This window comes from Vipera berus, assembly GCF_964194415.1.
Source record: "Vipera berus genome assembly, chromosome: 5".
In the NCBI taxonomy this organism is placed as follows: domain Eukaryota; kingdom Metazoa; phylum Chordata; class Lepidosauria; order Squamata; family Viperidae; genus Vipera; species Vipera berus.
In genome coordinates, this window is record NC_138207.1 from 91960919 (window position 1) to 91988286 (window position 27368).

A 27368-nucleotide genomic window follows, 5' to 3' on the forward strand; every position below is an offset into this window, starting at 1 on the left:
CAACAGAAGAGACCTTCAGATTTCTGTGTTCTATAATCTCCCAGGATTTGAAATAGACACCTAACATCAAAAACGTCATTTAAAAAAGCACAACAAAGAATGTTCTTCCTGCGCCAACTCACAAAGCTCAGACTACCCAAGGATCTGTTGATACAGTTCTACAGAGGAATTATTGCATCTATCATTTGTACTCCTGTAACTGGTTTGGCACAACCACCAAACAGGACAGACACATACTTCAATGGATAGTTAGGACTGCAGAAAAAATAATTGCAACCAGCCTGCCTTCCATTGAGGGCCTGTATACTGCCCAAGTCAAAAAGGCTGTGAAAATATCTATAGACTGCTCACATCCTGGACATAAACTTTTTCAACTTCTTCACTGGCGATGATACTATAGGGCAGGAGTCCTCAAACTACAGCCTGTGAGCTGCATATGGCCCACCTTGTCTTTTCATCTGGCCCACCTCCACCTCCCAGGCAAGCTGTCCAATCACGAGGAGAGGGTGGGTGGATGACAGCGAGAGCCCCAGCCAATGACAGGATGCCGAGTTGGTGGGAGAATATTTTTTCCCTAGTTTCTCCCTTGCGCTCCCAAGCACGTTCTCTTCCTCTCCTTTTGCCTCTTCGCGTTTTTATCTCAGGGTCAGGCTGGGAGGTTTAGGCCTCGCTTAGGGCAGCCAAGCTGGGTGATGATGCCGCCACTGCTGCTGCTTCTTCTGAGTCAGATCCCTCGCTAGGTGCTACGAAACATGAGCCCCAGCCTCCATCACTGCTGCCGCCGCCACCATGCCAGCCAAGAGGAAATTGGTGCTGCTGGCCCTCAACATCACCCCCACCATTACTGAGGGACCCAGCCCCACCAGCAGCAGCAAGGGCGAGTGAGTGGGCTTGGCCCCTGTGAGGGTCGGAGTGGGGCTGCTGGAGTTGGGGTTATGGGTCTGAGGGGAACGGGCGAAGGGCAAGGTATTTGTGAGGGGCTGCCACGGTGAGCGAAAAAAAAGGAGAATTTTCTTTTGGAATGTTATTTTGGGGTTGTGTGGAGCTGAGGCGATGAAAGATCCAGAGTGCCAAGCAAGGAGAATATTTCTGGCTCAGAGTTTAAATGAAGGGTCCTTGGGGGGTCTCTGGGGATGGTGGTCTTCTTGCAGACGTTTCAGGACTCAAAGTGGGATAATGTGAACTACAAGAAACCCACGAAGCTCAGGCTTCCGGGTGGCAAGGCTCCGTTGATGGCGGCCGTTCTGGCCATCAGCCTCACTGTTTTCCGTAGAGCCGCTAAAAACAGCGACGATCAGCTGTTTAGCAGCTCGGAAACCTGCTCCTCGGGAGAAGAGGAGGTGAGCACTTAGGTAGGGGTAGAGCTCCCCTAGATCACCAGAGTTTAAACTCTGGTGGTTGAAGGGTGTGAGCCCCCCCCCGAAGCCTGAGTTTGCTCCGGACTCTGGGACGCCTCTGCTCCAAGGCTTTGGAGCAGAGCAGGACGCTGCAACCATCCCTGCCATCGATAATTAACTGTGGATTACTTGGATGCAGGCAGAGCTGTGCAGGACAATGCTGTAATAGCAAGTATTTGAACTTTAACTCAGAGTATTTTGTGAGGAAAAGTTGCAAGCGGTGCGGAAAGTGAAAGTGCGCAACAGAAATAAACGGTGTTAAAATGGCTTCTAAATCAACCAAAGTTCCTAGAAGTGCTGGTGCCTCACCAGTTCAGCAGTCTTCATTACAGGCTTTGATGCCTCCTCCTGTGGCACCCGCACCCACACCAGCTTTAACAATAAAATATTTGCAGGATGCTTTAAAAATACAATCCCAACAAATAGCTGAACTTATTGAGCAGAAGAATACTGAAATAAGAGCAGACATTTTGGCTGCATTTCAAGGGCTGGCAGTGTGTATTGAGCGTCTGGATGATCGCATGGAAGAGCTTAGTCAAAATAATATGAGATTAGATGCTAAAATGCTGGATGCTGAAAATGTGATGGAAAAGATTGATGATGATGTAGTCATGTTACAATATCACGACATGGAATTTGCTGTGAGAATCAGGTTTGAAAGAAGATCCTAAGGAAAATTTGAAAGAAATATTGGCACAGGCCCTTGAACAGGTTTTGGAGCGTTCAGCAGAAGATATTATGGAGGATATGGATAAAATATTTCTTGTTAACCCTTGGATTGCAAGACAAAGAAAGTTACCTAGAGATGTGGTGGTTTACTTTACAAAGAGAGCAATCAGAAATGTGGTTATTCAAGCCTTCTACAATAATATATTTACAGTTGCTGAGCAAGAAGTTGGGAGTGGGGGGCACTGTTTTACGGTGGTTCTCCTACCCCTTGGGCCGTTCGCAGTCAATGTTGACGGGAGGGCAGATGTCCACCCCGAGGTCTCTCGTTTGTGGAGTTCCTCAGGGGTCGGTCCTGGGTGAGATCATTCGTGGTTTTGGGGTGGGGTATCAGTACGCTGATGATACCCAACCTTTTCTTTCCACCCCAAACCAACTCAGTGATGCCCTCGACGTGATGTCCCATTGCCTGGAGGTGGTTCAGGTTTAGATGGGGAGAAACAGGCTCCGACTCAATCTTGCCAAGACTGAGTGGCTGTGTGTACAGGCATCTCGAGTGAATCATTCTATTCCATCTTTAATGATGGGGGGTGAGGTGTTACCCTCCGTCAATAGGGCTCGCAACTTGGGTGTCCTCCTGGACTCGCGGCTCAGTCTTGAAGATCATATAGGAGCCGTGACCAGGGGGACTTTTGCCCACGTCCGCCTGGTGCGCCAGTTGCGGCCCTATCTGGACCGAGATGCCTTGCACAGTCACTCATACGCTCGTGACCTCCCGGTTAGACTACTGCAACGCTGTCTACATAGGGCTGCCCTCAGAGGCTTCAGCTGGTGCAGAATGCAGCCGCGCGAGTTGTGATGGGGGCTTCCCGATACTCCCATGTAACACCTCTGCTCCGCGAGCTGCATTGGCTTCCGGTTGCCCTCCGGGTGAGATTCAAGGTGCTGGTGATGACCTATAAAGCCCTAAATGGCTTGGGTCTGGGATATCTGAGGGAACACCTGCTGCCGGCATCAAGTTCCCTTCGTCCTGTGTGCTCCCACAGGAAGGGCCTTCTCAGGGTGCTGCCAGCAAAGGATTGCTGGCGGGCAACACCCAGGGGAGGGCCTTCTCTGTGGGCGCGCCTGCCCTTTGGAACCAGTTACCCGTAGAGCTCAGGACTGCCCCTGATTTTTGTTTGTTCCTCCGGGACCTGAAGACCTGGCTCTTTGAGCTGTTTGGCCAGGACTGAGAATTTTTAATTTTTAACTTATTGTAATTGGGTTTTTTTAAAAATCAGAGTTATAGGGGGTTTAGATTTTTAATCAAGGATAATTTAATCTATTTTAATTGTTATTAACTTTTTCTATTGTAATGTTGTTTTAATTGCCTTGTGAACTGCCCTGGGTCCTACGGGAGAAGGGCGGTATATAAGTTCAATAAATAAATAAATAATAAATAAATAATTCTGAAAGAGATTCCTCCAATAATTTTAAGGAAAAGAAAAGAATTTGCTTTTTTGGCAGAAGAATTAAGGAAACGGGAGATTCAGTTTAGATGGGAGATTCCAGTAGGTATGGTGGTGATGCACACAGGCATGAGATATCGTCTTAATACAGTTTTGCAGGCACAAGATTTTTATGCCAATATTTTGAAGGCAGGCTCTCCGCCATCTTCAGAATTTAAAGGAAGGAATGGTGAAGGAGAGCGTCAGTCATGAATGGAGAGTATACAAGGAGCTGAAGGAGTTACTCTGCAGAAAGATAGAGAATCCCAGCAAACTACAGGAGTGGATCAGATTCAGGCACCAATGGAAGAGGTTAGAGAACAAAGAATGACACGGGCTGCAATCAGACGAATGAGACAAGAACAACAATTATATCTCAAAAACCTACTTATAGTGAAGCAGTGGGAGGAGCAGTGGGAGGAGCGAAACCGAAGAGAGTGCAGGTGGTTTTGGAAGAGGCACTCCAAAAGCTTCAGGTCGCAAAAGATGGCGACAAAGTTTCTAACTTGGAATGTTAATGGATTAAATTCCCCGCACAAGAGAAAGAAAGTATTTCAATATCTAAAACAATTTAGAAATGATGTTATTTGCTTACAGGAAACGCATATTCGAGCAGCTGATCAAAAGTATTTGATAAACTTTAGGCTGGGCACACAGTTTATTGCCTCTGCTCCTGACAAGAAAAATGGAGTTGTTATTTACGTTAAGAACAGCTAATTTAATTGAAACAGATAAACAAGGAAGATATAATTGAACTATTAATAGAAGGCAAGAAAATACTTTTGGTTGGATTATATGCTCCTAATCAACAGCAATTGATCAGTTATTGCAACCCTAGAATAGATGGGATGTGGTGGCTCAGTGGGTTAGGACGCTGAGCTTGTCGATCAGAAGGTCGGCAGTTTGGCGGGTCGAATCCCGAGTGCCGCGTAACAGAGTGAGCGCCTGTTACTCGTCCCAGCTTCTGCCAACCTAGCAGTTCGAAAGCACGTAAAAATGCAAGTAGAAAAATAGGGACCACTACGGTGGGAAGGTAACAGTGTTCCGTGCGCCTTTGGCGTCTAGTCATGCCGGCCACATGACCACGGAGAGGTCCTCGGACAAGCGCTGGCTCTTCGGCTTTGAAACGGAGATGAGCACCGGCCCCTAGAGTCGGAAACGACTAGCACGCATGTGCGGGGGAACCTTTACCTTTACCTTTAATCAACAGCAAGGAGAATTTTATAAACTATTACATAGCAAGATCATTCAGTGGGATTATAAATCTTGTATTTTTATGGGAGAGTGGAATGGGGTTTTGGATGTACAAATGGACAAAAAAGGCCTTTTTAGAAGTACACCAAGTCATGCTAGATTGCCTAAATCTTTTTTTGAGATGAAAGACGACTTGGAATTGAGAGATGTTTGGAGAGAAAAAGACTTTACTTTTTTCTCCGATAGGCATCAATCTTTCTCCAGGATTGATTTTGTACTAATTACCAATGATTTTTTTTCTAGGATTAAGAAGATTAAGATATGTCCAAGAACTATATCAGATCATAGTCCAGTATGGTTGGAAATAGAAAAAGATAATGGAGACAGACGGTCTTGGCGACTAAATGAAAATTTGTTTAGATATCAAGAAAATGTGTAAAAAACAGATGAAGGAATTTTTTAATATGAATATGCATAAGGGTACTTCTATTGAGATGGTTTGGGATGCAAGTAAAGCTTATATGAGAGGAGTGTTAATATATTTGAATAATAAATACAGACATAAACTGGAACATAGGCGAAAAGAATTAGAGGAGGAAATTAAGAGAAAAGAGAAGCCTTTAATTTTGAATCCATCTGATGGGAAGATTAAAGAGGTAATCACTTTACTAAGAGGCCAGTTTGATATGTTGATGGCAGATCAAGTGGCAACCAATTTACGGTATGCTAAACATAATACCTTTTGCAATGCTAATAAGCTGGGTAGGTGGTTAGCTTACTTGTTAAGGAAGAAACAAAGGTCACGTAATATAGATAGAATAGAGTACAAGGGTAAAGTGGTGTTTCAGCAGAATCTTATTAAAAAGGCCTTTGCTGATTTTTATTCTAAGTTGTATGTTAGAGATAAGATTTTTTTATTAAAGAGTTTTACAAAATTTTACAATATATCCCCAAATCCCTCCCACCCCAACCCCCCCACTTCCCCCCCCACTTCCCAGAGCTAAATACAGGACTATAGTTACAACAATCATATTCTAAATAAAAATTTACACAATATACAATCAACCAAATTCGTACTGCGCTTTAACTCTCTCTTAACATAACTACAAACAATAAGAATATCCCACTAAATTCTACTCATAAGCTAAATGGAACTTTTTGGTCCCATATTTGTTTTCAATATAATTTATCCATCTCCTCCAAACTGAAATATATCTCTCCTGTGAGTGATCCTTTAAATAAGCAGAAATCTTGGACATTTCTGCAAGATTAGAAACTTTAAACACCCATTCTTCTACCGTGGGCAGATTGTTCTTCTTCCAATATTGTCCCACCAGTAACCGTGCTGCCGTTATCATATTCAACATCAGATTAGTCTCTTTGACATCACAATTTACAACAATACCCAGTAAGAACAATTGCAGGGAAAACTTTATCTTCCTCTTAAAAATCTTTTGAATGTTCCACCAAATTTTAATCCAGAAGGCTTTTATGTTTCTACAAGTCCACCACATGTGGAAATAGGTAGCTTCTAAGCTACCACACCTCCAACACTTAGACTGCAGATTAGGATACATGTTGGACAACTTCTTGGGATCCAGATGCCATCTATAAAACATTTTGTAAAAATTTTCTCTTAAATTTTGAGCCTGGGTAAATTTAACATTTCTGACCCAAATTATCTCCCAGGTGTCCAACGAGATTGGTTCCTGAATATTTTGTGCCCACTTTATCATGCAATCTTTAACCAATTCCGTTTCCGAATCCAATTCAATTAAAGCATTATATATCCTCTTTATATGTGCACAATTTGAATCTCTAATTTGCTTTACTAAATTTTGATCTGTAATTGTGATACCAACCTTTTGATCTGACTTCCACCTAGCTTTCAATTGGGTATATTGAAACCAAGAGTAATTTATGTTTTCTTGTCTTAACTCCTCTGCTGACTTAAGTTGCCAATCATTCCCTTGCAATTTGAGTAGTTCCTTATAAGAAACCATATCCATACTCACTCCCATAGATACACCCTCTATCGCGTGTCCAGGAATTCCCCAAATCGGTATTTTATAATTTAACTTATTATAGTACTTTTTCCAGACACGCAGTAAAGCACTTCTAAGAATATGGGATTTAAAAGCCCTGTCTACCTTCTTATCATAAAGTTAGAGATAAGATTCAAGGAGAAGCTACGCTCAATGTGCAGTTCAATGAGTTTGAGGGTCCATTGGATGTCGTGGTTGTTGAGGGCCACCGCACAAGCCTCATCGGCCTAGGTTTGATGCCTTGGGCATCCAAGTGACTGGCATTCACAGAATGCAAGCAGTGGACCTGTCAGCAGTTTGCCAGGAATTTGCTGATGTTTTCAGCCCGAGCTTAGGGAAGTACAAGGGACCTCCAATTGCCCTCCACCTTGATCCTACCATAACCCCAATACAGATAAAGCCTCGTAGAGTGTCTTTCACCCTGAAACCCAAAATCGATGCAGAGCTGGACAAGCTGGTGCAACAAGGGGTGTTGCAGCCAGTAGATAGTGGGGTGTGGGAGACCCCCATAGTCGCGCCACTTAAGGCCAATGGCGAGGTGCACATATGTGTGCATTATAAGTGCACTATTAACAGAGCACTTCAACAATATGCATATCCGGTGCCTGTAGTCAGCCACATTTTGGCATCCCTATAGGGAGGTTGTGTGTTCGCCAAATTAGATTTGGCACAAGCCTACCAGCAACTGCCCATGGACGATGCCATGGCAGAAGCTCAGACCATTGTCATCCACAGGGGGGCTTTCAGGGTTAGACGCCTACAGTTCGGGGTCAGTGTAGCCCCAGGGCTTTTCCAGGGAGTGATGGAGTGCACACTCAAGAACATTCTAGGTGTGTGCCCCTATTTCAATGATGTCCTCATAGCTAGGGATTTTGGCAGAACGGCTCAAAGTCGTCCTTCAGAGTTTCCACGAAGTGGGGCTGAAGTTAAAAAGGGAAAAATGCAAGATTGGGGTAGATTCAACTGAATTCCTCAGTTTCCATGTAGATGCCACAGGCATTCATCCAGCAGATTCCAAACTCAAAGCAATTCAGCAGGCTCCCAGTCCTAAGTCTAAGGGGGAGTTTCAGGCCTTTTTAGGACGTCTGAATTTTTTCCATGCCTTTCTTCCACACAAGGCCGCAGTGGCAGAGCTGTTGCACAGGCTCTTGGACAAAAAGGTACAGTGGCAGTGGATGAGCGTCCACGAGAAAAGTTTGTTGGCAGTCAAATTGCTGCTGTCTTCTAACTCAGTACTCACCCACTTTAATGAAAGGCTGCCTATCTGCATCACTTATGATGCATCTCCGTACGGGATAGGGGCTGTGTTGAGCCATTTAATGGCTGACGGGAGGCAGGTTCCCATCGCTTATTATTCTAGGACTTCAGCAGAATGCAATTACACACAAATAGACAAAAAGGCCTTGGCCATAGTGGCTGGTATCAAGTAATTTCATGACTAATTGTATGGTCGCCAGTTCATGGTCTTCACGGACCACAAGCCACTTCTGGATTTGTTCACAACAAACAAACAGACATCTCAGATTCTATCTCCATGGATGCTGAGGTGGTCTATCTTCCGGGCAAAGAAATGGGCCATGCAGACGGCCTCAGCAGGCTTCCCCTGTCACACTTAGAGCCAGACCCTGCTCCAGCTATATGCATCCTGGCTATCCAGGATTTGCCAGAGTCTCCCCTTCATGCTGGGGACGTGGCTGCTGAAACAGCTGCAGACAAGACGCTTAGCCGCGTGTTGAACTGGGTGTACACAGGATGGCTGGACAAATGTCCGGGGCCAAACTTCCAGAGATTTTAACATGAGGAAAGATGAGCTTTCAGCTCATAAGGGTTGCATCCTTTCGGGAATTCGGGTCATAGTCCTGAGCTCTTTGAGGCCCAGGGTTTTAGAGTCTCTGCATGAGAGATATCCAGGAATAGTCAGGATGAAGGCACTCGTGAGGAGCTACCTTTGGTGGTCTGGGCTGGATAAAGGTATTGAGGCCCAAGTACATAGCTGCTTCACATGCCAGCAATCTAGGCCTGAAATGCCTCAAGCCCCTGTCCACTGATGGGAAGCCATGTAAGCCCCGTGGTCAAGAATCCACATTGACTTTTCCAGGCCATTTCAGGGACAGCTGTTCCTTATTGTAGTGGACAGTCACTCTAAATGGTTAATGGTCGCACCAGTCCCAACTATGACTACTGCCAGGACCATTCAGGAACTGTGCAGGATCTTTGCAACGCACGAGTTACCTGATGTGCTAGTCTCAGACAATGGGGCTCAATTTACAGAATTTGCAGAAATTCAGTCCTTTCTGAGGGCTGATAAAGCACGCCACTTCGGCCCCCTTTCACCTGGCCTCAAATGGTCAAGTGGAACGCATGGTCCGAATGACCAAAGAATCTTTAAAAAGGATCATAACTGTCGACTGGCAGCACAGGCTGGCAGATTTCTTATTCTGCCAATGCACAACGCCCTGCACTTCCACGGGCAGAAGCCCAGTTGAACTTAGATGGGGATGGCGCTTAATCACTAAGTTGGATTGGCTGCGTCCAGACCGAGTTGCCTCGGACACAGCACAGCCAAAACCACCACGAAGTTTGCAAGTTTGTGACCGGGTTTGGGCTCGGAATTACAATCAAGGGGCATTGTGGGTGGTAACTGTGGGTGCTAAGGTGTCAGGGCCACTCTCTTACAAAGTAGTCCTGGAAGATAGTCAAGTACTTTGCCGGCACATCGACCAACTGCACCGGAGGCTAGCGAACCAGTCACTGGCTCAAGACTCTTGTGAAGGCCAACACCAGGGGCGGCGTGACAGTGGCCTGGCGGCGGAGTCTGCATACACTGACGAGACTCTCAGCCGTGGACGGGGGGGCTGGCCGTAGATGAATTTTCCCCGAACACAGAGACTGAGCGGAACCAGCAAGCGGCTCCAAATTCCAGCCTAGTGGAAACTGTTCCGCCAACAGGATCTTATTAAGGAAGCCTTTGTGGACTTTTATTCCAAATTATATGCTAAAGATGAGATTAATGAAATAGACATTGACGTATATCTGAAGAATGCCAACATCCCGGTTCTTACACAAGAACAAAAGGAAGAGATTAATCAGTTGATAACAGAAGAAGAAATTCTTTTAGCAATTAAGCAACTGAAGGTGGATAAAGCGCCAGGCACGGATGGACTGACTGCGGTCCATTACAAAAATCTACAATCGGAGGTGATAAAGCCATTAAGGGAATTGTTTCAGACAATTCAGAGGGGAGGAAAGGTGCCTCCGTCTTGGAGAACTGCTTTTATTTCCCTGATTCCGAAGGAAGATCAGGATGTTACTCAAGTAAGAAATTACAGACCAATATCACTTTTGAATACGTAGGGACTACAAGATATTTGCTAAGGTTTTAGCTAATAGATTGATGAGGGTTTTGCAACAGATGATTCATGGGGACCAAACTGGGTTTATTAGTGGTAGACAAATGAAAAATAATGTGAGGCATATAGTTGACTTGGTGGAGTTTTTGGAAAGGAACAACCAGATCCCTGCGGCGTTGATCTTTTTAGATGCTGAAAAAGCTTTTGATCAACTGGATTGGCAATTTTTGATGAAAGTTTTAGATAAAATGAATTTTGGGGATAAATTTTTACAACCAATTAGGGCATTATATCAAAAACAAACTGCCCAAATAATAGTAAATAATAGTTTGATTGAAGTATGCAATATTGAAAAGGGCACAAGACAAGGGTGTCCGTTATCACCTTTATTATTTGTATTAACATTGGAGATATTATTGATTAAAATACGGAATTCGGAAAAAATTAAGGGTATTCAAATTAGAGATCAGGATTATAGACTGAGGGCATTTGCAGACGATCTGGTTGTTACGGTGACCCAGCCAGAAAATTCTGTTGTGGACCTGATGGAGATAATAATGCAATATGGGAAGGTTTCTGGATTTAAGGTTAATGTACAAAAAACTAAAATATTAGCCAAAAATATGACAGCATCGCAAAAGGCCCTTTTAGAAGGGTTAACTGGATTCGAGATTGTTACAAGGGTTAAATATTTGGGGGTGTATTTGTCACCCTCAAATGCAAAGTTATATAAAAATAATTATGAAAAGTTATGGGGAAAAATTCAAAAAGAATTGGAGAGCTGGGAAAAATTGCAATTGTCTTTACTGGGAAGAATTGCAGCAGTGAAAATGAATGTCTTGCCTAAATTTCTATTTTTATTTCAAATGATACCGATTCTTAAAAAAGATTCAAATTTGGAGGAATGGCAACGGGGTATCAATAAATTTGTATGGGCAGGGAAAAGGCCACGAGTTAAACTTAAGATTATGCAGGATGCGCGTGAAAGAGGTGGTCTTAAAATGCCCAACTTTAAATTATATTATGAAGCTGCTGCGTTGTCAGGGATAAGTGACTGGATTAATTTGACACAAGGGAGATTATTAAATCTTGAGGGCCACGACTTGTTATTTGGCTGGCATGCATATTTATTGTATGATAAGAAGGTAGATAATGTGTTTAAAGTGCATATTTTAAGACAGGCATTGCTGAGAGTTTGGAAAAAGTATAGACATAAGTTAGACTACAAGATACCGTTGTGGGCAATTCCGAAACATGCAATAGAAAACATAAATGTTGGCTTCAAACATGATGTGACTACGTACAAGGAGATCTTAAGTTTGGAGAGGAACGTATGGTGTTTGAAGCTGTATAATCTTTTACGAGATGAGAAGATTGTTCAAACTTGGTTTCAATATGGTCAATTACGGGCCAGGTGGAAAGAAGACCAGAAAATTGGTTTCTCAATGACTGATGAAAATTTGGTAAAGCAAATTGGAAATCAGGGTCCAGCACATATCAAACGGATATATCTTGCATTGATAGAAATTGACTCAGAAACAGAACTTGTTAAAGATTGTATGATAAAGTGGGCTCAGAATATTCAAGAAGTTATCACAATGGACACTTGGGAAAAGATCTGGGTGAGGAACGTAAAATTTACACAAGCTCAAAATTTAAGAGAAAACTTTTACAAAATGTTTTATAGGTGGCATTTAGATCCTAAAAAGCTTGCAAGTATGTATCCGAACTATCAACCTAAATGTTGGAGATGTGGTGGCGAAGATGCAACGTATTTTTTTTTTAATTCCATTTATATCCCACCCTTCTCCGAAGACTCAGGGCGGCTTACAAGCTTAGCTTGTATATGGTGGACCTGTAAAAAGGTTAAGGCTTTTTGGATTAAAATTTGGTGGAATATGCAGAAGATTTTTAAGCAAAGGATAAAGTTTTGTCCACAATTGTTCTTATTGGGCATAATTACAGATACTACTGTTGTGGACACCAAGTTGATGTTGAATTTAATTACAGCAGCAAGACTTTTAATAGGTCAATATTGGAAGAAGGAGGAACTCCCGACTATAGAAGAATGGACTTTAAAAGTTTCTGACCTGGCCAAAATGGCAAAGATTTCGGCTTATTTGAAAGATCATTCACAACAACGTTATATTATGGAGTGGAAAAAGTGGATTGATTATATCCAGAACAAATATGGGACTAAAAAGTTTCACTTAGCATTTGAATAAGTTTTCTTTTTTCTTTTTTTTATGTAATATTAGTATTGCTTGTAGTCATTTCATATGAGCTAGAGTGCGATAGACTTAATAGTTTATTGTTGTTAGCATATGGTTGTTTATGATTGTTTTTTGCTTTTATACCTTGTATTTAGCTCTGGGAAGTCGGGGAGGGGGGAGGGGGGAGGGGGGGAGGGTTAGGGAGGGCTAGGAAGGGGTGGGCGGAGGGAGGGGGGAGGGATTGTTAAAGATAAAATGTATTGTAAAACTTTTCCAAAAAAAAAGAAACTGTTCCGCCAATGGACTTTGGCTTGGGTCTACTGGGACAGGCCAGCCAAAGGGACTCGGGTCGACCCGAAGCAAACGGGTCTCTTAGTCCTGGTCTACCCAGCCTGGCAGGTGAGCAGGTAGACCTTCCACGGCTCCGAGACATTCGGAATGCTCACGAAGGCCGCCAAACTATTTACAGGACTATGTTCAATATTTGAGATTGTGAATACCTAGGGGAAGGGGTGTTATGTATTGGCTTTAATTACTTGTACTCTGTTGAATGATTGCTAACTGCTGTGTCTGTTTGAACTCCAGACTGCTTGTCTCCAGGACTGTTAATTGTGTTTTTGTGTAAGAATTAATGCTTTAATTCTATTGGTCACCACCTTGCAGTGATCTCTATAAATAGTAGTTAAGGGGTGCTGCTTCTGTTGTTACTGAATAAACATGTTGCTGTTTCACCGTTCTGCCTCGTCAATGCCTCACTGATCCCAAAACATAACAGTGGGGATCCTGGGGTTCTGGTGGAGGGGGATGGGACAGTGGTGGGATTCAAATATGTGAACAACTGGTTCTCTGTGTGAATGCTGCTTCCAGAAGTCCATTCTAGGCCTGGGCAACAAAAAATTAGCTACCAGTTCTGCCAAAGTGGTGTGAACTGACTGAATCCCACTACTATGATGGGACCAGGGGAGGCTATGGGGCATGGTCCACTGGAAGTGCCTCGCCGTCCCTCTTGGGCCATGCGGGTGGTGGGCTCGAATTGCACTTACCTCCTCAAGGCTGCTGTTGCTGTGCTCGGTCTCTTTGGCCAGGTTGCTCATTGTGGGTGCAGGTGGGCAAAATGCATGGGTCAGAGGGAAGCCCATTCCCTCTCCATGTAAGGAGACCCAGCTTTGTAACCAAAGCATCCTCAGCAATAGGATGGGAGACCCCCAGGAGAAGAAAGGAGGGGGCAAGGGGATGGCAAAAGAGAAGCAGGCTGCTGGTGGCCAAGTGCTAGGGTAGGACTACCTTCAGACCCTCCCTCCCTCTCATTTCAATCTTCTTCCTTTCTATCTGTCTCCCTCCCTTCCTTCCCTGCCTCCCTCCTCATTCCCATCTCCTTCCTGTTTCCCTCCCTCCTTCTCATTCCCAATTCCTCCCTCCCTCCTTTCCTTCCTGTTTCCCTGCTCCCTCCTTCCTTGCCCCTCCTCATTCCCATCTTCCTTCCCTCCTTTCCTGCCTCTCATTCCCATCTCCTTCCTTTCTTTTCTGTTTCCCTCCCTCCTGCCTCCCTGCTTCTCATTCCCTCCTTCTTTCCCTCCCTCCCTCCATGCCAAAGAGGAGAGGTTCGCAGCACTACCAGTGGCTGTTGCTTTCCCATGTGGGGGCAGTGAAAGGGAAATGCTTACAGTCTGCAAGCCCAGGCTGGCGAGTCAGCCATGAAGGTGTGGTGGGCGTTGCATCAATCTTGTTTTGTGGCAGCCTGTAAAGACAAAGAGGGGCTGCCCCTGCTGCCTCATCCTTGCCCCCTGGGCAAGCACGCAGGGTCTGGCATCCCTGGTAAATGTTTTGCCCCACAGGCTGACCACGTTCTGAGTGCTTCCTTTTCATCTCGAACGGAGGGGGGTGTTGGAGCTTGCTGAGGGGGTTGAAGAGCTTGCTGATGAGAGCCCTCAGGCAGGCCCCTCCCACCTGGTCATGACGGAGACCCAGCTGTGTGAGCCTGACAGCGTGGATGAAGATGACCCACAGCTGGCCCTGTTCAAGGACGCCCGACGCAGGAGGCAGTCAATCAGGAGTAAACAGAGGAAGGCAATGGGGCACCTCGGAAGGAGGCAGAGAGAAGCCACGCCCTGAACTGTATAAAAGGGGAATGCGTGGGAGGGCTGGTTTGCTGAAGGCAACCGCTTGAATAGTTCCTGTTTCATAGCTCCTGTTTCATGGCTGGTGTCTTGTTTTGCTCTGTTTTATGTTAATAAATTTGGCAGGCTTAATTCCAGCCTCTTGCCGTTTGTAAAGGGGTTGTCCCTGCCTTTTCTGCAGGGCTGGTAGCAAGCTGGTAGAGAACAGTTTGCCTTCAGCCTCCCACCCCTTACTATTATTATGGAGCAGCTACGTGCTGAGAATGCCCAGCTCGCCCAGCAACTCACTTTGCTGGCAGGAGAAAGTGCCAAGTTGCGATGCCGGATAAATTTACTGGCAATCCAGAACTGTTTCCTGCTTTCCTGGGACAATGCCAGCTCTTTATCAGCGTGAGAGCAGCTGATTTCCCCACTGACCGGGATAAGGTGGGGTTTGTGTTAAGCCTTCTTTCGGGTGATGCAGCTCGTTGGGGCACGCCTCTGCTGGCTCAACCTAGTCCATTGTTGGACAACTTTGTGGGGTTTTGTGATCATATGCGTCTGATGTATGAGGACCCTATTAAGACGCAGACTGCTACTCGATGCCTGAAAGCTCTGAGGCAGGGTCAACGCCCCCTACAGGGATATATCAGCGATTTTCGGCTGCTTAGCCAGGATTCCGCCTGGAATGAGGCTGCACTTGTGGATGCCTTCCAGGATGGATTGTCGGAGGAGATGTTGGATGAGCTGGCCCGTGTGGATATTCCCTCAGACCTGAATGGGCTGATCCATCTCTGCCTGCGGATCGATGCTCGGTTGCAGCAGCGAAGGAGTCGCCATGCCACCCCACAGACCCCTGCAGCCCCTGTTGTGCGTGAGCCCCCAGTTCAAAGGGAGGAGCCAATGGAGCTGGGTGCCGCCAGGTCTCGTCTATCGATGACTGAAATGAACAGACGACGATCGGGGGGGTTGTGTTTTTACTGCGGGGACCCTGGGCATTTGGCTGCTTTTTGCCCAAAGAAGCGACAGCGGGCATCAGTGACTGAGTCTGCCCCGAGAAAGTCCCCTACTTTTCTGTCGGGAAACGCCCTGAGCCCGATCTAGACGGTGTGATAAATCGGGCGTCCCACAACAACACTGAGCGACGTCTTTCCGATGCTGCCTGTGGATCTCCACGGCATCTGATATTGGAGGCACGTCTGATCCTTCCTGGCAAGCCAGAGGGGATTCCAGTCCATGCCTTAATTGACTCTGGGGCCACTACAAATTTTATGGACTCAGTGTTTGTGGCCAAATGGGCTGTTCCCCAGTGCCCAGTGGATCCGCCCATGTTAGTGGAGACTATTGATGGTCGAGTGCTCCTGTCCGGGCCTATTACAGCTGCCACGCAACCATTATGTATGGCCATCAGTTCCCATGTGGAGGCCATCCAGTTCTATATCACCTCAGAGCTGCATTTCCCCATGGTCTTGGGACTGGCGTGGCTCCGGGCGCATGACCCACAGATCTATTGGTCACAGAACTTGGTCACCTTCCCCAGCTTGCAGTGCGTGGACCACTCCCGCCATATCTGTGCCGGCCAGGTGGAGGGTTCCCCAGGGATTTCCTTGCCTCCCGAACTGTCTGACTTTGCTGATGTGTTCAGTGAGACAGAGGCGGATCAATTACCCCTGCACAGGCCCTATGACTGCCCCATTGATTTAGTCCCTGATGCGCCTCTCCCAGTGGGGCATTTGTACTCCATGTCGGACCCCAAGTTGGCTGCATTGCGGGACTTTCTGGAGAAGAATTTGGCTCACGGTTTCATCCGGCCCTCGTCCTCACCAGTGTCTGCACCCGTGCTCTTCGTCAAAAAGAAGTCCTGCGAATTGCGGCTTTGCTGCGATTATAGGAAACTCAACGCCATCACGGTGCGCAATCGTTACCCGCTGCCCCTCATCCCCGAACCCTTGGACCAACTCTGGGAGGCTATGATCTTCACGAAACTGGACCTGCGTGGAGCTTACAACCTCATCAGGGTTTGGCGGGGTGACGAGTGGAAGATGGCGTTTGGTACTCGCTATGGACATTTTGGGTACACGGTGATGCCGTTTGGCCTGACCAATGCCCCCACCGTGTTTCAGCATTTCATGAACGACATTTTCCGGGATTTGTTGGATCAGTTTGTCGTGATCTACTTAGACGACATCCTGATCTACTCCCCGTCGCGTGAGGTGCACCATCAGCATCTCCATCAGGTTCTGCAGCGACTCTGAGAACATCGGCTGTTTGCCAAGTTGGAGAAGTGCCAGTTCTACCGGGTGACCATCGATTTCCTGGGTCACCGCATTTCTCCTGAGGGCATCGCCATGGAGCCGAGTAAGGTTGAGTCTTTGCAGAGTTGGCAACCCCCGCGTCGCGTGAAGGATGTTCAGCGACTTCTTGGGTTCGCCAACTATTACCGAACTTTCATCCCTGGGTTTGCTGCCTTGACAGCCCCCCTCACCCGGCTCCTGCAGAAGAAGACTCGGTTCCAGTGGAACGCTCCAGAACAACAGGCTTTCCAGACTTTGAAGGAAGCCTTCATGAAGGAGCCCATCTTGAAGCATCCTGACCCGCAACGGCCGTTCGTCATGGAGGCGGACGCCTCCGACATTGCCATTGGGGCGGTGTTACTCCAGTCAACGACGCCCAGTGGTACCCTCTTCCCTTGTGCATACCATTCACGAAAACTGAACCCTTCGGAGCGCAATTATGCAATCTGGGAGAAGGAGCTGCTGGCCATCAAATTGGCGTTCGAGGCCTGGAGGCATCATCTGGAGGGAACGCGGCATCAAATCGAGGTCTGGACGGACCATAAGAATTTGGAAAGCCTGCAGACCGCTCGGAATTTGAACCAACGCCAGATCCGGTGGTCTCTTTTCTTTGCGAGGTTCGACTTCCGAGTTCGGTATATACCTAGCGGGCACAATCAAAGAGCGGATGCTCTGTCCAGGAAGCCCGAATATTCCCAAGTGGAAGACAAGCTTCTGCCCAGGACAGTGATCCCCGTCGAGTCTTTTGCTGCGGTGCGGGAGCCGGTTAATATACGGGCTCGGATCCGGGAGGCACAGCAGCTGGAGGTGTGGGTGGCTCAGCGGAAGGAGGAGGTGGGGCCAGATTTTCCTTGGACGGTCACGGATGGACTCTTGTATTATCGTGACCAGCTCTACGTTCCGGGAGGGCCACTCAGGGGACTCATCCTCAGCCAGTGTCACGATAACCCAGCGGCGGGGCATTTTGGCCTGTTCAAGACCCTGAACCTGGTCTCCCGTACCTTCTGGTGGCCCCGAGTCCGACACGACGTCCAGTCCTATGTCACCTCCTGCATCCCAGGCAGGCAGGCCAAGTCAGCGACAGGGGCCCCGCCTGGATTACTGCAGCCCTTGCCGACACCCAAAAGACCCTGGGGGGCTGTGTCCATGGACTTCTTGACGGATTTACCCCCATCCTCTGGTTTTACGACAGTGTATGTGGTGGTGGACATGCTGACCAAGATGGCGCACTTCATCCCCTGTCACGGCTTACCGTCAGCCCGCACCACTAGTCGTATGTTCATTCAGCTGTTGTTTCGGCTGCACGGCCTCCCTGATAGAGTCATCTCTGATAGGGGGGCCCAGTTTACAGCCCGCTTCTGGCAGGAGTTGATGCATGCGTTGGATATCAAGATTTGCCTCTCGTCCGTGCATCATCCTCAAACTGACGGGGGAACCGAGAAGGTCATCGGTATCCTGGAACAATATCTGCGCTGCTACGTCAATCTGCAGCAAAACAATTGGGTGGACTATCTGGCCATAGCTGAGTTTGCATTTAACAATTCGCAGCACACCTCCACACAGATGACACCATTCTTGGCCAATGTGGGATATCACCCCCGGTTTTTTCCCCTTTCTCCCGTGGACTCACCGGAGCCGGCAGCGAACGACTTCATGGCAGAGTTACAGGCGATCCATCGATTGGTGCAACGTCAGTTAGAGAAGGCCAAGGCCGATTACAAAAGGTTTGCTGATCGGTCAAGGCGGGATACGCCTCCACTATCGGTGGGAGATTGGGTCTGGTTGTCCACCAGGAACCTACCGTCAACACGGCCGGTGAGAAAGTTAGATCACCGATATTTAGGACCGTTCCCAATCGAGGCTGTCATCAATCCGGTCGCCTATCGCTTAACTGCCACGTTCCCTGTTTTTCATTGGTCTCTGTTGGTCCCTGAGCAACCGGCCTGTTCACTCCACCGAGCGGAACCTCCCCCATCAGGACCTCGTGATGGAGACAGCACCCCCGAGTACGAGGTCGCCAGCATCAGGGACTCCCGTTGGCTGAAAGGTCGTTTCCAGTACCTGATTGAATGGAAAGGCTACGGATCAGAGGAGTTCACCTGGGAAGACGTGACCGTCATTCATGCCCCTGCTTTTCATGAACAATTTCCATCCCGACCGCATCCGGATCGGCAAACCCGGGGGAAGGGCCCTGCGGTGCGGGATAGTGTTGTGATTCAGGGTCAGCCTGTGGGTTCGGCAGTTGGGTCGGACGACTCAGAGGAGGAGGGGGGTGTTGAAGAGCTTGCTGAGGGGGTTGAAGAGCTTGCTGATGAGAGCCCTCAGCCAGGCCCCTCCCACCTGGTCACTACGCAGACCCAGCTGTGTGAGCCTGACAGCGTGGATGAAGATGACCCACAGCTGGCCCTGTTCAAGGACGCTCGACGCATGAGGCAGTCAATCAGGAGTAAACAGAGGAAGGCAATGGGGCACCTCGGAAGGAGGCAGAGAGAAGCCACGCCCTGAACTGTATAAAAGGGGAATGCGTGGGAGGGCTGGTTTGCTGAAGGCAACCGCTTGAATAGTTCCTGTTTCATAGCTCCTGTTTCATGGTTGGTGTCTTGTTTTGCTCTGTTTTATGTTAATAAATTTGGCAGGCTTAATTCCAGCCTCTTGCCATTTGTAAAGGGGTTGTCCCTGCCTTTTCTGCAGGGCCGGTAGCAGGCTGGTACAGAACAATCACTTTGTTGTTTGTATCATATGATTTATGTTGATATCACTGATATAACTTACGATTTATGATTATTGTATTATGATTATGATTTATCACTTGTTGCTTGTACGTATGTACACTGAGAACTTATGCACCATTGACAATTTCCTTGTGTGTCCAATCACACTTGGCCAATAAAGAATTCAAATCTATTAACGGTATATATGGCAATGACCTTGGAAGATGGGAGAGTACTGCAGCCAGGACAACAGCTGGATAAGACGTAGCTTGGACCATGCTTCCCAACCTTTTTGGCTTTGCAAACCAGTGGGGGTGAGGGGAGGCTCTGCACAAGTGGCTGGCAAAGACATGCGTAGCTCCAGTTGTTTGAATGGTTGGCACATACATCCGCCACTTGTGCAAATGTGCTCGCCCACTGCTCATGCAAGTGGGGATGCATGCACATTCTTGCCCACCACTTCCATGGTCCGGTTCTGAATCGCTCACAGCCGTACTGGACCGCAGCCCAGAGGTTGGGAACCCCTGTCGTAAACCACAAACCAAGTCTGAATAAACAAGTAACAATTGCCCAATACAAAATTAAATGTCCCACCCATAAAGCTATGCAAGCAACTACATTCCCCAGTATGAATATTTGGCGGGCTTTTTATGCAACGCCCAGTCCTTAGTCTCAGGAGCAGCCGATGACCTTGGTTCCCATGGGACAGAAGATTATTTTGACTAACAAAGCACCTGGGCAAAACTCTTCCCTCTGTTGTATGTGGCAACCTAGAATGAGAAGAAAAAAGTCTGCAGCCATGCTCATTGTAGACTTGACAGAATGTGAATGTGGCAAATGTCTCAAAAGGGGCACTCCATAGTTTCTTGAGCTGTAAAGGCGACAGGGGAGAAGTGTACTATTCAGACTTGCAAGATTCTATTAATGAAACCTCACAATAAAGTAGAGCTAGTATTTGGGGGTATGCTTCTTACCTGGAATACTTCGTGAGGCTGACAGGAGGGCTTTGTGATCCCCTCAAATTACATCTTCTGTAAACTTGCCAAACTTAGTGCTGAAAATAATCATTTAGAAAAAAGTCAAAAAGCACCAGTGCCAATAGAGTAATTGATGGATTCCACTACTATTTCCCTCCACTGAGAAAGTTGTGCATTTATTCCTATTTAACTTTTTGAGTGAGTAGCAATTAAGAGCAATTAATATAAAAGGATAGGTCCTCATAATTAGTTAAGACTGCTAAATTTCTTCAAGATAAGAAATTTTGTCAAAGTAATTAAAAATTGAAAACATACAGAGCCAACAGGATCACATTCCTCCTCCTCCACACTCTAATTCTAGGGGGTGGATACAGCAGGATATAATCTTTGCAGAATCCATGGTGATTTTCTTTCAGTCAGGTTAATTCTTTACGTGATTACCTCTGATGCCATTTTCATCAGTTTGTCCAGATTATTAGGCTGACCAGCCTGTGATCTCTTGGATCCTGTTCCTGATTAAACACATACTTTGAAGTCCTCTGGCACTGAGCCCAGTTTGAATTACAAATTAGATATTTTGTCTAGGTTCAGTTTCATATTTGAGTTTTTAGAAATCTCTGTGTTGGGTGCCATCAGGACTGGTGATTTATTGTCCCTCAAGACAACAGTGTGCCTGGCTCAAGTCTGCCTTCAACCAGAAAAGTTCACTACATGACTTTAGACTAGCCACTCTTCTAGCCCAATCTATTCCACAAGTTTGTTATTGGGGAGAAGAAGGAGATCCATGCAGGCTGATTTGATCTCCTAAGGATAAGGCAGGCAATAAATACATCAAGTAAACAAAGAGATCAACCCTGACTGCTCTTTAGAAGGCAAGATCCTGAAGTTGAAACTCAAATACTTTGACCACCTAATGAGAAGGAAGGACTCACTGGAGAAGAGCCTAATGCTGGGAGAGGTTGAGGGCAAGAGAAGAATGGGATGACAGAGAATGAGGTGGCTGGATGGAGTCACTGAAGCAGTAGGTGTGAGCCTAAATGGACTACAGAAGATGGTAGAAGACAGGAAGGCCTGGAAGAACATTGTCCATGGGGTCACGATGGGTCAGACATAACTTTGCAACTAACAACAACAACAACAACAACAAAACAAAGATAGCATATTTCACTGTATTCTCTGTTTTGAGAGCCAGTTTGTTACAGTAGTTAAGACTAGGCTAGAAACCAGGAGTCTCTGAGTTCTAGACCCATTTAAGTTACAAAGCTAGTTGGGCCGTCATTCTCTCTTAGTCCTAGGAACTGAGCAAACCTCAGCCAAGCCATTTCCAAAAATTTGCCAAGAAAACTGGAGGGATTTATGCAGACAGTCGCCAAAAATAATGTGGCTCAAAGTCGCAAACACATATAAAAGTTGTCATTTTACAATTTTTTCTGCCAGAATTTATTCTTTCATGTACGAATTAGGACAGTCAGTTTCTTGGATACATAAGAGTCATCTTCTTCCACAACTGCAAAATAACATTTAAAAAATCTTTCCTATAAGAGCAATAACCACTTTTCATTTTACGCACATACCTTGGGTTTTTTTCCCCCATCTCTGATCTCTTTTCAAATTTTTCCTTTCAATTTGCAGGGGCACTTTATACAAAATACCTGCTTTAAAAAATTGAGTATTTGAGCGCTGATGTCTGACCTAGCAAGCAGCTGTGTAGGGCAACAACTATTCATTCTGGAGACATTTTGCAAATTAAACAATTATCACCCATACTCCTTTTCAGCTGTCTTTAAAAAGCATGAGAAAGTCTTGCAGTTGACTGTAGGACTATGCTACAATTCAGGTAGTCCTCACTTACTGACCTCAATTGGGACTGACAGTTTCATTGCTAAGCAGCATTGCAATGAAATGTAACTGAATTATATCAATTCTGACTGTGGGTCATTAAACAAATCACTGTGGACTGTGAACTGCAATGTCACATGATTACAACTTCCTGCCATCTTCCCCATTGACTTTGCTTGCAAATGAAGATTATGTGACAGCAAGATACTATTACTATTGTAAATATGCACTAGTTGCCAAATACCCTAATCATGAGCTTTTGATCGTGGGACCTTGCAATGGCCACAACTTCAAGGACTAATTGTAACTTCAAATTGTTGCTGAATAAGTGGTCAGTAAGTGAAGATTAACAATACAACTGCCTACCTCAGTACCATGGCAGGGAAAATAAGGATAAACAATAGTAAGGTATACTAAGTGCTTGACCTTATAGAACTGCAATTTTTTAAAATTTGTGAAGCAGTATATCTTATTTTAAAGCAGAGATGTCAAACTCACAATGTCACATGACATCACGCAACATATCGGGACAGTTTTGCCATTGCCGGCAATGGGGTGGGTGTGGCTTCCGCATGATGCATCTGGCCCACGATCCGGCAGTTTGACACCCCTGTTTTAAAACAAGGAAAAAAAGGAAAAAAAACATGCAGAAGAGGCCTTCATCCTGCAATGGATAGGCAATGGCTAAAATGATGATATAAACTTATCCTGTCATTTCAAAGGCTTGCATGTTTTTCTTCCTGATTTATCTTAAAAGATAAATCTTTTAAGATAAATCAGGAAGAAAAACATGTAAGCCTTTGAAATGACAGGATAAGTTTATATCATCATTTTAGCCATTGCCTATCCATTGCAGGATGAAGGCCTCTTCTGCATGTTTTTTTCCTTTTGGAAAGGATATATACAGCATGTTAAAATGATATGCTTGGTTTGTACAATTTTTTCTTTAACTTCTGAAGTTTAAGAGTGGAGAATTGCTGACATTTTGCCAGTGAAAGGGCTTGCTGGAGTTTGTAGAAAATAACCGAAAGCAACAACAGGTCCAATAAAGGAAAGTAACATAACAGACATCTATCCTCTACTGCATTTCAGGAGGAATATAAACCTGGCGAAGCCCTGGCTGAGGAAGATCTAAAAAATGCCATCAGTATACATCATTCACTGGCCACCCAAGCGTCAGATTACAACAAGAGACCCAACGTTTTCTATCTCAGGACAGCTGACTGGAGAGTCTTCCTCTTCCAAGCCCAGTAAGCAGGAGGGCACAGAATGTAAACTAGATGCCTCTAATGGGGGAGGGTGATTAATTTATCAGATCAATTTTATTTATTAGAAGGAAAGTTCTAGAAGTAAAATTGGAAATTTTGCTTATTATTAGAAGGATCTACTGGTTGCTTAGGCAGCTCACAATAGGTAATATCAGGGGGAAAAACAGAGCTAAACTTTGTCTATCATTGAATGCAGCCTTCTGTATTGTTTCTTCCTTTTCTGACTGTTCCAAACAAAGAAAGATTTTAAAGAAGCACTGCATCTCTTGCATATTCCTTAAAATTCCAGGTTTAAGAGGGGAAAAAAAACTATATAAAGCTTCACATTCAGACTAAGGGCCATATGGAATATTACCATTTTCCCTAGATCACTGCAACAATAGCCAAAAAACTGTGCAGTAGCAGCATATTAGCATAAAATACATTACTTTGCCACCTTTTACACATGCTAGGATATTTTGTGGATTTTGGTTTTTCTTCCACTTTGCTTAGCATCATTTTAAATGTTTTTAAATTTTATTTTTAAACATATAGCCTTCAAGAATTACAAAGTGCATGGTAAGAGGTTGAGATTGTTTTATGGGTTTCAGCAGAGGACTTGGGATTTCTTTTGTGTACAGTTATGAGAACAAGTTATTTTTTGAAAGAAACAATTTTGGCAAGCTTTCTTGGCCCATGACATCATTTAGAAGATGATATCTCTTTTACATTGTGCTCCAGGAACACAGAACAAATGCATTCCTGGATCACACGGATTAATATGGTAACAGCCATGTTCTCTGCACCACCATTTCCAGCTGCGATTGGATCCCAAAAAAAATTCACTCGGCCATTACTGCCCAGTTCTTCCACAAGACTATCACAAGTAAGTGGGGCATCTTTATTGTTTAGTGATTCTAGTATTATTCTGAAAGAACTAGAGAAAAATTAAATGGGGTTAAGATAAAGCCGCTTGGGGGTGTGTGTGTGAAAGCCCTAATAAGCAGGCATATACATAGAATGAAGGCTACTGCTAAGCTTGTAAGCCGCCCTGAGTCTTCGGAGAAGGGTGGGATATAAATGGAATTAAAATGAATAAAAATAAAAATAAATAAGTTTCTAATGCAAAAAAGAATGAAATAATGAAACTTCCAGAGTTGAATAGACTGTCTTGAAATTGGCAAGCAGGAATTGTGTGTCTGTGTATCCGTGCAAAAATTTAGATTCAAAGAGCTGATAAAATTGGTAACATTTCCACAAAGGGAAAAGAGAAAAGTAAAAACAAGTTGTGAATGCCAATTGGGGCTGATTTGCTACTAGGAGGAGGTCCTACAATAGAGACCAAGCAGCTTTTTTCCCCATTCTTCATAGGAAGAGCAACTGAAGAGTCATGAAATCAAATTTAAAGCCATGGCAGCAGAACTTTTGGAGCATCGTTCCTCCCTTCCTGAAAAGAAGGTAAAAGGCAAGGAGTATGAGGAACTGAAGCAGAAAGAGGAGTATCTGATATTTGAAGTAAGTAGGAAGAGCCAGATCTGTTTCCAAACAGAACTTACAAAGCAATGTTGGAGATGGTAGCATGGTGGGCCGGCAGTTTGACACCCCTGATTTCAAAGGTCACAATTCCTTCATAAATGCTTGCAGGAAGTCTTGAAGCAAAACATGAAGGCAATACTCTATTGTTTGCTCTCCAGCCCACTACTATTCTAGAGTACTAGCTCTACATATGGAGGTGTCCTTTGGCTGTTTTAGAAGGTAACATTAGGACATCCAAATTCCCATGAGTCTCAGTTACTGTGGCCAAAGTTAGGGGATAACTGAGTTGCTGTAAGGACCTGCCTCAATCCCTCTTCCCAAGAAAGCAGAACTCCTTGGAACAGCTTCATTCCAAAAGGAACTTTTATTAGAGGAAGTTGACAGCAGGCATAGAAGGCAGGATCTGAGGGTTTCCCATGTGAATCAATAGGTTAAAAGAGCAACTGTCAAGCCCCACCCCAATAGTCCATCCGACCAGTATAATACTATCTCCAGGTGTGAACCCGCTGTGGGAACGGGGTTGATACGATGTCGACCCCAAGGTTGCTAGGTCTTCCGCAGCTAGAGATAAGGCAGATGGCCGGAGGCAGATTCCTTTCTCACCCCAGGCTGGCAATGAGGGAAACAGATCAAAGAACAGGCAGATAGAGTAAAGCAGAGAGGATACATTGTAGCACCCATAGCTCCCCCCCCTCCACCCAGGAGTATGGCAGAACCTGCAGGAAGATAGAATAAGGAAATCACCCCCCCTCTCAATAACTGGGTTCTGACAGTTGCAGTCTAACAGTATGTGGAGAACTACATATACAGTAGCCACATTTTGGATCATGTCCTACATAAATTTAATAGCCAGCCCACTATCAATAAACCATGTGGGAATTGTTTATTCTGTTCATTCTACATGTAAACACTTTCTTTGGTTTACATGATCCTGCTGTAGCTGGATTCTGACAAATAAATCAGATTTTAGTCTTGTTGAAAATGGGGGTTAATGGAATAATTAACTTCCTTTTGTTGATTTAATGGGAATAAAATACAATTTTAGGATTTAAAACAACACATTTATGAGTGAATTTGTATCCTCCAGATATTTTGCATTTCAGTTCCCATAATCTGAAATCAGCATGGCCAGTGGTGAGACATTATCGTAGTTGTAGTCCAAAATATCCAGAGGTCACCATATTACCTTCAATGCCTATGTTACCCCTAGAACAGAGTTCCCCAACCTTTTCGGGTTGGTGGCTTATAGCAGGGGGATGGAGGAAAGAAGGGATAGTTTTATGGGAGGGGTAAACCCATGCACATGTGTGTGCATGAACACCCATTGCTCATGCAAGTGGGGCCACAAGCACCTGTAACATGTGAGTGGGACTGTGCACATGTGCGCACACGCACACACTGGCCAGCCACTCATGTGGCCCATTGGCTAATAGGCCAAGGCCCAGTAGTAGGCTGTGGTTGGGGCCCCTGCCCTAGAACATAAACATAATGCCATCTTATTCAGATTAGTTATTTACAGTATGTGTTACTCCTGCACCAAACCTGTTACTTCTTGCTTTCTGCAGAAATTACGCTATGGCATTTATGCTACACTAATGCGCACCAAGTTGAAGACTCGCTCTGAGGATCTGGCAGCTTTGGAAGCCACCCTGTTTGTTACAGTGGGCAGCTCAGAAGACAGCTTCAAGGAGTCCCAGTCCAGCCTTTCCTTGAACCAGGAGACAGCTGGCACAGGTTCCAAGATAAAACATAACCATCAGTAAGCAACTAGTAAACAGCAAAGGTGATCACTCTTGGCAAAGAAAATGGCATTTCTGTCCTAAAAATTTGCAAATTGTCATTGCTCATGGTCAAGAGTCATATAAGGGAAGACATTATAAATGGGCCCAATTCTGTATCAACGTCACCAGTGGAAAGACATATTATGACTGCAGTCCTACATTATACGGCCTTCCCAGTATAATCAGACTATAGCTTATGGGTGAAAGCACTAAACTCCACAGTTAAGTAACAGCTCTGCATTCTTAATCAGCGTTTCACTATACCAACTTTTTCTATTTTGCAAAACCAAGAATAAGAGAGTGGAAGAAAGAAGACTACTTCTCTTCCTTTTCTTACAATTTTTGTGATATATTTTACAGTTTTTAGTACCTGATAATGCTGAATCACATTGGAGTAAAAAGAGTAATTTTAGCATGCATGATAGACATTACTGTATGTTCAATAATACTTTTACATAAGAGTTTTGGGGGAAAGAGGCTCTTCCTTTCCCTAGCAGATACAATGCTGTACTGTCAGCCTGCAGGAGCAACTTCT

At 45.2% G+C, this 27368-nt stretch overlaps 1 protein-coding gene across 1 annotated transcript in view; it reads left to right on the top strand.

Annotated features, from left to right (window-relative positions):
• The window catches only part of PSD (pleckstrin and Sec7 domain containing), a gene marked incomplete at both ends in the record, with an annotated part of 218634 nt that extends 191819 nt beyond the window's left edge, over positions 1 to 26815 (top strand). Inside the window, 4 exons of the mRNA XM_081328613.1 lie at positions 23362 to 23519; positions 24258 to 24402; positions 24888 to 25031; positions 26618 to 26815. Of these exons, the coding sequence (XP_081184739.1) occupies positions 23362 to 23519; positions 24258 to 24402; positions 24888 to 25031; positions 26618 to 26815 (645 nt within the window). The remainder of the gene's footprint in view (positions 1 to 23361; positions 23520 to 24257; positions 24403 to 24887; positions 25032 to 26617) is intronic.
• Between the last annotated feature and the right edge of the window lie 553 nt (positions 26816 to 27368).